Raw genomic sequence first — 14,406 nt, forward strand, 5'->3', positions numbered from 1 at the left:
GATTTCAAAAAGAAAGAGCTCATGTTAAAAAGCAATGAATCAGAGATTTCAGTGAACTCTAATATCTTCCGATTCCTGCTTTTTTGTGGAAAGAAATAAGATTTATGTTTAAAAAATATGAATTCCATTTCAGTGAATTAAAGTCAGCCTCAGTGTTTAACCTAGCTCTCACCTGGAATGACTGATATTGTTTTCAAAGCTCGGAGAACTCTGAATGTTCTCAACGCTGAGACATTGCCCAGGTCCACAAACTCTGTCACATATCTGTAATAGGGGAGTTCACACACAAACACAATGACAGGATAAAAAGGAACAGTTGGGAGGTACAAGGGGCCTAACACCTTACACCAACTACTTCTTACCTGGAATTACAGAAATAGTTTTCAAAGCTCTCAATACTCTGAAAGTTCGAAGAGCTGAAACATTGCCTAGGTTTACAAATTCTGTTACATACCTGTAGGATTAAATCACAGTTATTCAGAATTTAGGCAAAGTTTATGCTACTTACTTGGGTCTTTCATCAAGACCGATTTGGTGTTCTTAGCAAGAAATTAAATAGCAACAGTCAGAGGTTTACCTTTCACTGCAGTTTGCCTTGCATTTATATGCTTTCAGAGCCTTCAGTTAAATTAAATGTCTCTGAAGTGAATCGTAGTGATTTAACTTTGAAAGCCTAAAATTTATCTAGACTAGATTGGTAAGTTTGGAGAATGAAGTCAAAGGGACGCTCCTTTTCTGCTCAGAGAAAAAAATGCAGGACATGAAATTAGCCGTTCTAATACTAGCTGTACTAATGGCTTCTGCAGTATTTATGTTTACATCAAAGTATGCATATTAGAATGTGAAAACTGTTTTAGATAAAAGTAAATCCATACAATAATTTCCATTAAATGAAATTGATATGTATTGATACTAATTTCATGCCCTTTTTGCCCTTCGCTTTCAAAGAAAAAACATAAAACAAAAACTTACGCAAAGGTAATGACAGTGAAATCAAGCCAGTTCCATGGATCTCGAAGAAAAGTAAAATCTTCTAAGCAAAAGCCCCTTGCAATGATTTTTATGAGTGACTCAAATGTGTAAATTCCAGTGAACGTATACCTGGAAAATATAGAAAAACTTAATCAAAATAAGTAGCAACATTTTACATTGGTATTGTGATAGAAACGAGATGATCAAATGAAAGAGTTTTTTATTTCAAAACTTGAAAACAAATGCAGTAAATAAGCATTATACTTATCCTATACCCTTGTGTATTTGCATGCTTTAATTGTGACATGCTGTTGAAGTACAGCAGCCCTGACATTGTACATAAATCAAAATAAATATGTCCATCAAATAAATGAAATATATTAAAATTCATTGGTGACACTCAATTTAAAAGTATGCAACACCAGATCCATTACTTTTAACCAAGTAAGCCATGAGCATAAGTTACTGGATACTGTCTGAATCCCTAAAATCTAAACCATCTAGTATTAACTCTAAAAAGGGAAGAACGCAAGCATGCACTGCATTCTCACTTAAGGAATACTTTTGCTTACGTGCTGTCCTTAACTGATGTGTACAAATAGATGACCACAGTTCTGCTATTAATGTAGTGGTATAAAGGAGGGGTGAAAACATTGGGAGGAGGTAAAAACCATTAGAACGAGAGAACACTAGTGGAATCTCAGTAGAATAATATCTGTAAACTACTTCCAATTTTTTCTACCCAATCATTCTACTAGAAGGAGATGTAAATCATTATTCAACATTTCTACATAGTTTAGAGAGGAAACAGTAGAAGTGGCTCATGGCAGCTCCTGCCAGCACACACGAGTGCAGTTACTGACATGCTGACTCTCAGAGGAACACTCCAAGATATCTTCAAATAACATAAGCAACTTACTCTACATTCTTTGTCCAGTCCGGAGGGTTACTCATGGTCATAAATACACAGTTGGTCAAAATAGTGCACATGATAAGCATGCTGAATAATGTAGATACAGTTAAGGAAAACCCAATAATAATTAATAGAATATCACGTCAGCCATATATCTTAAGTAGAGAAAAATATTGCCGCTTACATGAATCTTTTAGACTTTGGTAAACATTGCACATATATTTTGCTTAACCTAGTAGTTTTCACTTTATCACATTAAACTTTAAAATTAGTCTTGATTTGCTGATGTTCTGGTGTTGATTTATTGATGTCCTCGTGTTTTGTTTTCAGCTGGAACTGAAAGGTGAAGGAAGAGGTTCTCACATGTCTGGGAGGTAATGTGAGCTGAGGAACAGCGAAAACCAAAATAACTTGCAAAAGAATACTGTTTTACTGAAATACCTGATACAACTGAATAAGTGTTAGTCTTTTAACTTCTGCAGTTCTGGTATTAAACTCAACAGCTGGCATATCCAAGTTTAAAAATGTTTATCCTGTTCACTATGAGTCAGAGCTGTAGAGAAAGCACACACCACCCCAGCACCCAGCACAGCCAGTCTGCCAAAAACAGAACACAACACAGAATACTGGTTTTAATTACTGAAGTGACTGTATTCCATGTTTCCCTGTCACTAGCTTAGCAGTACATACTTCAGTCAGCGAAACAGAAATCCATACGAAGCTCAGAGATTAGAGTAATTTTCCAATATCATTTTGGGGCTCTCTCAAAACACGTTAGCAGCAAAAGGAGCATCCCTTGTTCTACCAATGCTATCAGTTCAAAATGAATCAATAGTACCTTGAAAAGCATGAAAAACTGGTGAAGATCAGAATGAAAGTGTATTTAGAGTTCCAGCAAGGAACACTTAGGGATTCTGGGACTGTGAAACCCAGACTAACAGCTCAAAGGGCCTTGTGGTAGGGAGGTGGGACAGGCCACAGGGGCTTTGATACACTAAAAGTGGTGTTCTTGGTTTACAAGAACGCTGGCTCTACGAACAGCATGATCCTCTTTTGTGGCAATAAAGTAAAATAAATTGTTCAAAATTTGGAAATATTGAAATAACCAAACTAGACCAATACCTGACTTAAAATGGCCACATGATGGCAGCAAAAATTAAGAACCACTACACCTTTATGCCAAATAGTTAATCCAACTCTTAACTTTTCCTCTAGTCATCTCTCTAAATGATGCCTTAATTAAAAATAGTTGCATCAACACAACTGTCAAAGAAGCTACCTTAAACACAAGAAAGCCATTTACAGATAAACTTGCGTATAAGAGCCCAGGACCTTTTTTCTTTTTTCTTTCTTCTTTCTTTTTTCTTTTTCTTTTTTCCCCCTTCCTTTTTTTTTTTTTTTTTTTTCTTTTTTTTTTTAATCAAGTAGCTCGGATTTTGTTGGTTTGGATATATTTTTATGCCATGGGCAAAACCCATCCCCCCAAAAAAACCAATCCTTCACTCTAGGTGAAGGAGGAATAGGAGAAGTAACATACCATAAACTTTTTAGAAACTTGGTGCAAATGTTAAGATCATCATTTACAGCTGCTGAATTATTTAAATGAGCATATATTTTCAAGTAAACATTTAAATCACATGGAAGGATTTAGCTGCCTGATTCCCATAGATAGGTGGATGACCTTTGTTTAACTGCCTGACCAAGCAGTGAATGTTATGATATCTTTCATTAAGTGACTGAACTTGTTTTGAAGATCATGTTGCCATACAAGCCCTGTACAGTAAAAATCATGGTTCAGTGGCTTAGAATAAATTATTAGAATGCCTTACAATGCTTGTCCTCATGGTCCACTGATGGATCTAAAGAGTCTGACTAATAGAGTTGGAAAATTTCTCTAAAGAAAGAGAATGCATTTTGGAAGTTGAAACACCAAAAACTGCAGCTTCAGTGGTCTCACAGAACAGTCAAAGAAGTGGAAAGTCCTCTTAGGAGAGCTGAGGTTTTACCCCCCTGCAGTGCATGACATGTTTACAGCTAGGTATCATCCATAACAAAGGTCACAGGTAGACCCTTGCACATTGCTCACTCTGTACATAATTTGCCACCTCTATGGGTTGCATGGCCAAAGTGCTGTTCATTCTCAAAGGGAGCAGGTGTTCAATGAGGGCTCACATACTTTGAAATCTGAACTCCGGCCATTCCCTTATAGGAATTTCAAACGTAACTGCCACATTCAATGTCTGTGCCTCTCTTCCTTCTTCTCTCACATTTTATGTTCTATAATAATTAAACTGTACACATAGGTAAACAATTCTGTTGTGTGGTGACTTCTTCATGGAAAGGTACGAGCTACTGTCTTGTTCATGCTCTTCCCCCATAGGCAAGCAGAAGGGTTGGAGGCACTGTACAGCATCAAGCTAATCCAGAGTGTTTTATCGCCTGTGTGGACTTGGTGGAAGATGAAGGTTGGAAAAAACAAAACTATGCTAACTGGTTTCACAGATACCTGTTGGCAGTCAGGCCACACTGAGTAACACTGTAATTTCAGCTTCCAAAGGCTACCATGGGGTACTTAGGAGGTACCACATTTTCTCTAGAGCAGCTCCCTGTTCCTTTGCAACATTCCTTGCACTCTGCAGCTCCATCCACTGCCACCTCCCTTCTTTTGTGTGCTCTACACCCCACCTATTCTCACCTCTTTATCCTTTCCTATTAATTGCCAAAGTGTGCCCATCTTCCATCACTCTTGTGTTGCCTCCTCAGTTCCACACTCTACCTTAACTCGAGTCAAGCAGGCAAAACGGGGAAAAACAAAAGGCAGGACACCAGGAAGTGAGTCAGCAGAGCATGAGAGAGAAATTCATGCTGTTACCAGTTCCTGTATTAGGACAGGTACCGGCAGTGAGGAAGAACAATTGCAGGGAAGGTCTCTGAGCACTGGGAAGAGACACACACTGTTTCTTTGCAGGAGGAGCAACATCTGACCACGGGTCTGGGCACATATGACCACAGCACCCTATGCAGAGGTTTGGAGGATTTGGAGGACATGCTGATGAAGGATTTCCAATGAACATGCCAATTTCACTGCGCTCAACACACACAGCTTTCACACTGACAGGGAAAGGCACAGTTCTGTCACAAAATCCAACATGCCAAACACACACCCCAAAATGTGAAGGCAGCAGAGCTTATCAGCAAAAGTCAGAGGATTATTGAAAATAATGAGCAACATTACCTCATTCTCCTTATAGGTGGCTAATCTTGCACAAGCAGCTGAAATCTAAAGTGCATTTGGAACATATTACATGGTTCTTAGTTAAACATATACATATTCGCAGTGTTTGTACTATACAGAATTAAAACAGCAAAACCAAAACAAACCAAATACTATACATCTATTATTATGTTTAAGAAAAACTAAATGAAAAACTAAAACACCCTACATCTATACATAAGATAAAAATATCCCATCCCGTAGTTGGCTGGCTGGAAAATAAATTAGTCCATCTAGTGAAAGGAAACCTCCTCCTATAATGGAGCTAAATTGCGTGATCACACAGTTAATAGATAGAAGAAAGAATATTGGAATTGAATATTGTTTATTAGCGTTGCTTTTGTTCTGACTGCCATCAAGACCAGCTGAATTCTCTTTGAACACAATTAGGAGGAACTTAAAAGCAAAACCAAACTCTGTAATCAGTACACCAGTAAAAAACATTACTCACAACTAGGACAGTTGCAGGGTTGGAAGTTATTGTAAATTAAGAGTTTACAAGTTGAATGCTGAGCACTCATTAGATGCTTCAATCTGACAGTGTTTGGCTGTATTCTCTCACCATCACCACCACTGTGTCTGTAGGTCTCCATTAGGCCCTTTAGCTACTGTCCACCATCACTCCCCGGCTCCTCCTCAGACACCTTCCTCCCCTTCTCTCGCTGCTTTAACTTCCAGGGAGCTCAGAGGAAAAGGTTTTCTGGGTCTGCAGCAATCAGCCTTGTTTCTTGCTTTTTCCAAAGACCTAGAAGATTCTTACAGCAGTCTCTAATAATAAGGCTTCTACCTTTGACTAACTGTTCAATGTTTAAAAATCTTACTATCACATTGAAGTTTTCATTTGGTGACCACTTTTCCCAGTCCTGGGGGTCTGCAAGAAAGGTGCTCCAAAACCTCACCCGCTAGAAATTCCCATCAACCTGTCATGACCATCAGGCACCAATCCCACATGCCAGTCTAAAACTTTACCTTTTGTACCATCCCGTCAGTTTTGTTGCCGCAATCTTTCCACCACCTGCACATACAGATGCTTTGCAAACCACTTTCAGGACTCCTGCCTACGCTTTCTGGCAACGTATTAAATTTGCCAGAGGCTTATGGTGCAGCTGGGCAGGTTTGGGAATGTGCTATTCAGCATGCATGACACAGGCTCCCAGGCATGCTGCTGCAACAGTCTATAAAGTGGGTCTTGAGGATGGCCTAAATGACAATATAAGTACACCCCCAAGCCAGCTATTCCTGAGCAGTTGCATATGCATTTAATAGCTTGCAAACCTGAGAGCTCTTCTGGACTTCTTGAGCACAAACTGCATTAAAAACCAAAACAAAAACCACGAACACAGTAATTATTTCATTTAATAGACTTCACAGAGAAAAAAAAAAAAAAAAGAAAAAAATATGGGACGCAATAAATTTCAATGTTAAAAGAAATCTGAAAAAACTTGCGAAAAATTGATTAAGATGGATTCTTAAATCTATCTGCAGTTTTGTACAACAGAAGTATTGAAATTCATCAGAATAGCTAAAAGTGCATCAATATGATATATACATATTCTATAGAATATATAAAGTCTTACCACAAGTCTTTCCCTGTAAAATAAAAATTAACAGCTTATGAAAACCTTTACTTACAATGAAATAGTTATGAGTTTTCTTACTTTCAGTGTGTAACATTATGAACCACCATTGCAAAAGGATATGAATGTACCAAAATTTTAATAGCTATTTTCCTAAGAGGATTGAAGGGAGTTAAAATGTACAGGGCAGAGGTGGCACTGAATCGGAAGATTGCCTTCCCTTTATTCAATACTATAAAGGTCTGAAAAAGAGAAACACAAAACATTTTATATTTTATAAGTACTTATTCACTGTATTAATAGATGCTAATTTTTAAACTGTTCATAGTGACCAATCATGAAAAGGTAACTTTTTAAATAGCTAATACATAAAAAACATGACGCCTTTAAAAAAAAAAGATTATTCCCAGTACCTACCTGATGTAACTTACATGAAAATATAATTTTAGACATCAAACACTCAATTTATTTATGTTTTTATAATAGTACTTCATTTAACAACCTCAGTATAGCAACATGATACAGTTACATGTGTTTCTTGTAAAAAAAAAAAAAAAAGGTGCAGAAATTATTAACTATAACTATAATTTCTGTTTGAATACCATAAGCAGGGAAACCTTACCTGTGGATGTAATTAGTGTTTGTAAGAGAAGTCCTTATAGAAACTGATTTAACAGAGTACCCATTTTAAAAATTTTTTGATTATTCTAGTCTGTTTCTTGGTCTTTGTGCTAAGGAAAGACAGAAATAGCAGTAACACATATAGCCATGATTAGGTAGATCTCTGAGGATTGTGGGCATCTGAACATACCTAACCAGAGGAGCAAGAGATATATTCCAGATGACCTCCCTGGACAATTGTGCTTCGCAGGTGTGAAACTTTCCCAGAACATACACGTTAAATTTAAATTTGAACTGCTAAAGATCCTATCAAACTTAGAGAAACTCAAAGGCAAGCAAGCTGTACTTCAGACAACTGTAGAAGACTGTGGGCTGAAAGTCTATTTTTCTCAAATAAATGGTATAAGATTAAACCCTACAAACCCTAAAAACATTTATTTGCTTCTACTATAGGCCGTCCTGGCTGCAACAGCATTAACAGTAGAGCACAGGACATGAGGACTGCCATGTTTCTTTGTGGCACTAAGGTGCTCTTCAAATGCAAGACCAATCAGAAACTAATGAAAAACACTGTAGAAGGAAAGCTCCCTAACTCAGAAGAAAGCTGCATGCAATGGAAGGGATGATGCAAGGATTATAGCCTAAATTCACACTGAATTAAAAGTACTAAAGAATTTGCCCAAGAGAAATGTTCAAAATTGCTTTTTGTTTGTTTGTTTGTTTTGTCAGAGTTGTATATTTTATAAATAAGCTATGATAAAGCCTTCTTATTTTTCATTACGTTCCTGATGAAGTGAACTGTGAACCAGAATGCCAGCCTCTTCTGGTGTCCATGACATCAAGCATTGCTTCAAGAACGTAAGCAAGGCTATTTCTGGGAAGGTTGGCAGACAGAGAAAATATGACTAGGAGGTTCAAGAAGGATGATTCTTCAGTCTTGCTACATTTGGGAAGCATACTACCCGTGGACCATGAAGAAGTGACACAAACCTAGCAGCACCCATGAGGTGGAGAGAGATATGGAGATGAAGGTTTCCACCAGTCTGTGACAGGTACTGAGCACTGAAGGCAGAGGAGGAGCAGGAACTGAGCTCTGAAGAAAAGCTGTCCCAGTCCCAACTCACTTGCTGGCTTCTTCCCTGAGCTGTCTCCCTGTCACAGCTCTACATGGCACATCTTCTGACATAGACCAAACCCCCTAACAATAAGGCACATTAGTAGTGAGACTTTATATTGTCTTGAGTACAGACTCAAGGAATGGTATAAGGTATGTATTTCATACCCCTGCTTCTGCACAGAAATGGAGAAACTGCACATGAAATTGAGGACAGTGGGATAAAGCCTGAGCTAATGCTTCCAAATCACACTTCCAGTTATGGATTACAGACAACAGCAACATTCAAAACATAACTACAAAAGACCTGACCTTAAATGAAGCTTTAATTTGAAATACTGAAGCAACCAAGCAGATGAAGGGGGAAGGCGAGTTTCCCCTCGCAGCCCCCAGGACTCACAGCACAGAAGCCTCCAGCTCACCCTCTGGGCTTCTGTAGCTATGAGGTAGTTGACAAAATACATTAAAAATCACACTCCCTACTAACTCTGTCTCTAAGACTACACCACCTACTTTTAGTCAACCTACATTTTTTTAAGAATCTTCAAACACAAGCATATTAAACATACACCTCTTTTCTAACATGCCTTATGGAAAATAACAGCACACTGGCACCACTCCAGTTTCAGTTGGAGGCTGCTGCTATTTTCTCTGTTCTACTTTTGCTGCCCTGTATAAGCAGAACCAACAAGACATAAATTCCCTACCTCAGTTTTAATTTTTCACTCAGAGCATGTTTGTGACTGGAGCCTTCAGAATGATTTTATTGGTCCTCTGACTTCTAAACTTAAACATGCACTAAAATTGTATCTTATCTCTGAAGAAGAATTTTCATCCCAAAATACAGATAACAGCTGATATCCATTCCCTGTGCAAGCTACCCTCCCTGGTAAGCCTGCTATATCTCACTCCAGTCTCAGCCCTGATGCAAGCCAGTGTGTAGGCAGTGTGGATGAACATGAAGTATTGTACCCAAAGCTGTCAGGATAAAGTAGACATACACTAAACAACTAAACACTAAATAAATTCTAGAAACACTAAATAAATTTAGAAACACTAAATAAATTCTAAACAAGTTGTAACGTTAGTGTATGTGAAGGATTAAGTACATTTTTCAGGGCTTAGGTTTTATAAAATGCTTTAATCATTTTATAAAGACAGAAAACGTGCTCACACTTGAAGTATTCCAAATTCAAAGAAATCACTAAAGAGAAGTCCCTGATTTGCTGCTATTGCATCTGTAACCTGGATTCCAGTTTCATAAGTTCTGCCATATTTGATACAAACCCAGGACCTGCATTCTTAACAGGGCAAAGAAGGAGGAGTATTTTGAGAAGATTCAGCTAAGAGGGAAGTAGAGTCCACTCCGAACAAAGACACAGATTCCAAGAACCTCTTGGGACAAAGAGTTCCCAAAACCTTATTTCTCCTCTCCTTCCTCCCGGTGAGCTCTAACTGTAGTTTCTGGAAGGCTACATTTAGCAGGCTGACTGGTACTCCATTGCATTTCCACTTCATACAGTTAAATAAACACCATCTAAAACCTCATAGGACCTTCTGAAAGACAAGAGGTGACTTATTGCTGAGCTGGGTTTGTAGCTTCTCAAGAAAAGCCCCAGGGGCAGCTAGAACAGACTCATGTCTGTGGTGGATGGACCTGACTCCCGCCCAGCCAAACCAGCAGCAGTTTGGTACACACTCCAAAGAACCCTAACCACACATCTGTGACAAAACCATATTGAAAGCTGGCATTTCTTATTTTCGTGGTTATCTTTTGAAACCATGTTTTCTAGCAAGACCTTAATTTTTTGCTTTGCTAGAACTCTCCATTTCTCTCACTTTCACATATCAAAGGTATCTAAAATCACTAGTGAATTCACCTTTTCTGATGTAACTAAATTAAGTAAAGCAATTTTACAAAATACTTTTCATTTCTGCAGCCCAAGATAAGTCTGGGAATCCCAGGAGCTAGTGGTTTGTTCAGACTGGGGACTGATATTGCCCAGTGCCAGGACAAAAGGATGAACCTTTTCTGACAGACATCATTCAACATCCTTCTGGAAAGAAGCAGGGCATAGAGTGGCAATCAACAATGTTATATCTATATTATAGCAGAAGAAAAGTGAAGTAAGACCCATTTAGTTCCACTTATTCTTTCCCTCCTCTTTAAAGTAGAAGCCTAGGTTCAAGAGAAAACAGCCAGCCCTTAAAGTGTGAAACCAAGTGGACCAGATTTTGATCCATGCCTGAAGGTCAGGATCTTAGGGGGTTCCAGCTGATCCTTTGTCTACAAACAGTGATGTGAACCTCCTTGATCCTTTGTGATGGCAGCTTGAGCATGAACAGGCAGTGACTATTATACTGGGGACACACAGATTCGCACTTACACAGAAGTGGAATGCAAAAAAATGAGTTAAGTCCAAGTTCATTTTTACTCAATTTTGGATTAAAAAGGGCATTGCAACCATGTAGGATGCTAAACTTCACAGTTCTAAAGATCAGCATTATTGATCACCACAGTGAGCAGCATTTCATTATAGTAAAATCATAAGAATATAAGAAAAGGTATTGTATTGTACTGTATCATATCGTATTACATTATAATAAAATAATGACATTCCAAGGGTATAGTTGCTGGCTATCTGTGATACTGTGTAAATCACAATACTGTCAGGTGTGTAAATTTGCTATAATGTTCTGTTCTGTCATCAAACAGAAGTTGTCAATTTTTTTCCTTTGCCTTTCAACTTCATATTAATATCGGGCATGATTCTGTTCACTTTGGTTGTAGGTTTTGCATGGAATCACAGTTACAAAACCATAAAACTAGCATATCTCTCTGTTTTTATTTATTTTAACAGGTTTGCCCATTTTTAACTTTCCATCTCAGGATTTGACTACAAAGGTCCAGGATAAGCTGTGGGCAGGTAGGGATATAACTACATGTGATTTTGTATGATAAACAGACACAATTAGTACAGAACTCTATGAGGCCTGCTTTTATAGAAGTGCATCTTTTATCTTTATGACAGTAGAATTAGGATTTGAAGATAAATCTTCATATGTTGTGAATGTCAGATAAAGTTCTTTCAGAGGCATCATATAATAAAGATAAAAATATTTTTCTTTCACATAGTACTTTCTTATCAAAATCAGACTCATACATCACATGAGTTACAAGCAAGCTAAAAGACACTTAGAACACAGCACTTTGTGAAAATCACAATAACTCCTGTCTCGATATTTAAAGAGTTTTCATAATCACAGTATGTAATGATTAAAGTATCACCAAAGCTAGCTATCACTATAAACAGTGAATCTTTTCTGCTCTATATGGGCTGTGCAACAGAATCATCCTGAAAATATTCCCAGAATGATTTGATGTCAGTTCCACTAGAAAATGTAAAATCAGTTTTACACTCTCTTTATGATATTTTCTGCTTATCCATATATTCCTCTATTGATTCCATAAATCTCTGAAGAATTTTCCACCAAAGGAGATTTCTGAGAACAAAATGTGCTATGCATTGGTTCATGCTGTCAATTTTAAATCTGAAGAACGTTAGAAAAAGTGTGGTATGTTGGTGTACTCAGTTTCAATATATCTTCACTTTTTTAAAGTTTGCAAAGTATGTAATCCATTATGTATACACATATTTGTATAGATGTTATATATTGCTTATAATCAAAGACAACATACCGTTTCTGCTTTGATAGGAATGTTCCTTTGATATAAATTCAGTTATATCAAAGGAATAACTTCTTATGTAATTAAAAGGAAGAAAGTGTAGTAAATATTAAGGATGATGGATTCTGTCCTGTACTATAAAGGACAGTAGGCACTTGGCTGATGCTTTGGAGAACAGTGAATAAAAGCCTAGATTTTCACACTAGTTATTTATACCCTGCTATATCCATTGTACAATGATATTATACAATCAGTCTAATGTTACATTTATTGCCAATTTAATTAATTTAATGTTAAAAATAATATTACTGCAAAATTCCTCCTCTTCAAAGCAGGAGAACCAGAGTACAAAGAACATGAGAGAGTGAACGTGTTCTAAAAACAAACATTAGCTAAACCAACATTTTATAACTAGAAGATATTAAACGTTCATTTATCAACTTTCTCACAGGTAGAATGTATATGCATCAAACATTTTTGGCTTTTGCTGTATAGCTAGTCCTCTTAGCAATGCTCAACTGTTTCCACATTATTAGAATTACATTTTCCTACATGGTTGCCAATTAACAGATTGAAGTAACAGACTATATAACCCATCGCATGGCAGTGAAATGAACATGACCAAGCACTCCAAATGCTTGCATATGAACAGAATTGATAATAGACTTACTTTTTTATTGATGTAGTATGGGTCCATGTCTTCCAAGGGCTCAGACACCATTCCAGGAGGTATGTCGCCGTATATAAATGGAAGCGTTTTTCCTGCCTCCAAATCACTGTTTGGTTTTGGCCCGTTTTCATCATCATCTTTACGATCTTGTTTAGAATTCTTAGCTTTTTCTGCAGCAATGCGTTGTTCAATAGCTGCAAGAGACTCTCTAGTGAAGTATTGGAAGCTGTCTGGTCCGGGTGGTACAAGCACTGGCTGCTCCATCTTTTCATCCTGCACATTTTAATTACCATTTATTCTTCTGCATAGGAAAATACTAAAAGAAAGCAGAAAATAAACACGGTAAAATCACCAAGTAAGGAAGATATAACATTTATTTTGAGTGCTTTTCTTTATGCTATGTTGTAACATTCAAATACACAATATTGAAAATTACGTAAAGAAAAAGAAAATAAGCAGCTTAGTCAGTGATGTGGCCTTTGTAAGAGGCACTTGTATGGTTCTTATGCTAGTTACGGAAACTGCAATAATTTCTCAACTCTAGGACTATAATGGTCTTCTAGTCCAAATAAGTAAAATCATGACACTTAAGAACAATCACATATATTCTTTCCTTATAACTTTAATTATCTTAAAATCACTTCACATTCCTCTGGCATCAGTCAGGATTATCTTGGTAACTATAAATTGCACAAATCATCAGACTTAATGCAGAAATGTCCCTTTAGTTCAGTAAGAGTATCATAAAACAAGCAGTGTAGAATCAAAATTTCTATTAAAAAACCAAAACCCAACTCTGGATATTAAGAAGTAAGATTAATTCCAAGTAAGTTTTTGTACAGGTATTCTAGATAATAAGAAGAACAATTGCCTATTTTTATTTAACTCTTACTATATATCTGGTTCTGTAATTAGATAATTCTGAAACTATTCTAATACACATATTTATCTGTATATTGGAACTGAAAAACAAACCAAACAAGGAAAAAAAAAAAGTTCTGTTAAAACTAGGGATCTGTCGACTTTCATGCTGCCGAACAACATTCTGACCACATCAGACATACAGATTATATGTGTATTTGGGCACTCAATAGTGCATATATTTCTCATGCCTGTACATAAAGAGATATTTGCAGTCTCCACCCTTTACTGGGGCCCTAGCAAAATGATCAGTCAGGAGACTTAAGGCTAAATGCAGGTCAATACCCCTTGAAATAAACTAGAGATATGGAATCACAGAGAAGTAAGAACACAATAGATGGCTGGGTTGAAACATATGAAAACAAATAAAAAGGTCACAAACAAAGCAAGGAATTACAGAAAGAAGATTAATAAGATGAGAAAAATACAGCAAAAAAATTGAAAGAATAGATCATAAATGAATGTAGAAAAAATTAGGGGAGAACGTGACCAATGTGAAAGGAAAAGATAGGAAAACTGGAAGATTAGCAGTATAAAAATGTAGAGGTGAAAACAAAGAAAACAGAAAAGCAGACAGAAGAACCAAATACTGGGAAAGGAATAGGAATGGAAGCAAATACAGATATCGTTAAACTTTCCATTAAGAAAAAGTCAAA

The 14,406-nt window shown here is 37.0% G+C and overlaps 1 protein-coding gene across 10 annotated transcripts in view; it reads right to left on the minus strand.

Moving 5' to 3' along the window:
- Nucleotides 1-14,406, minus strand: part of LOC102093056 (sodium channel protein type 1 subunit alpha) — a 95,543-nt gene that overhangs the window by 51,836 nt on the left and 29,301 nt on the right. For 8 of the 10 annotated variants that reach the window (XM_065069672.1, XM_065069671.1, XM_065069664.1 and 5 more), the window contains 5 exons: nucleotides 12,830-13,145; nucleotides 6,858-6,978; nucleotides 1,892-1,979; nucleotides 973-1,101; nucleotides 363-454 (listed from right to left, as the gene is read on the minus strand). In XM_065069672.1, the coding sequence (XP_064925744.1) occupies nucleotides 363-454; nucleotides 973-1,101; nucleotides 1,892-1,979; nucleotides 6,858-6,978; nucleotides 12,830-13,093 (694 nt within the window). In that variant the 5' untranslated portion in view covers nucleotides 13,094-13,145. Of the gene's footprint in view, nucleotides 1-172; nucleotides 265-362; nucleotides 455-972; nucleotides 1,102-1,891; nucleotides 1,980-6,857; nucleotides 6,979-12,829; nucleotides 13,146-14,406 lie in introns of all 10 variants that reach the window. The other 2 variants (XM_065069673.1, XM_065069666.1) reach the window with 1 other exon arrangement.

Source organism: Columba livia, chromosome 7 (genome assembly GCF_036013475.1).
Source record: "Columba livia isolate bColLiv1 breed racing homer chromosome 7, bColLiv1.pat.W.v2, whole genome shotgun sequence".
Classification (NCBI taxonomy): Eukaryota; Metazoa; Chordata; class Aves; order Columbiformes; family Columbidae; genus Columba; species Columba livia.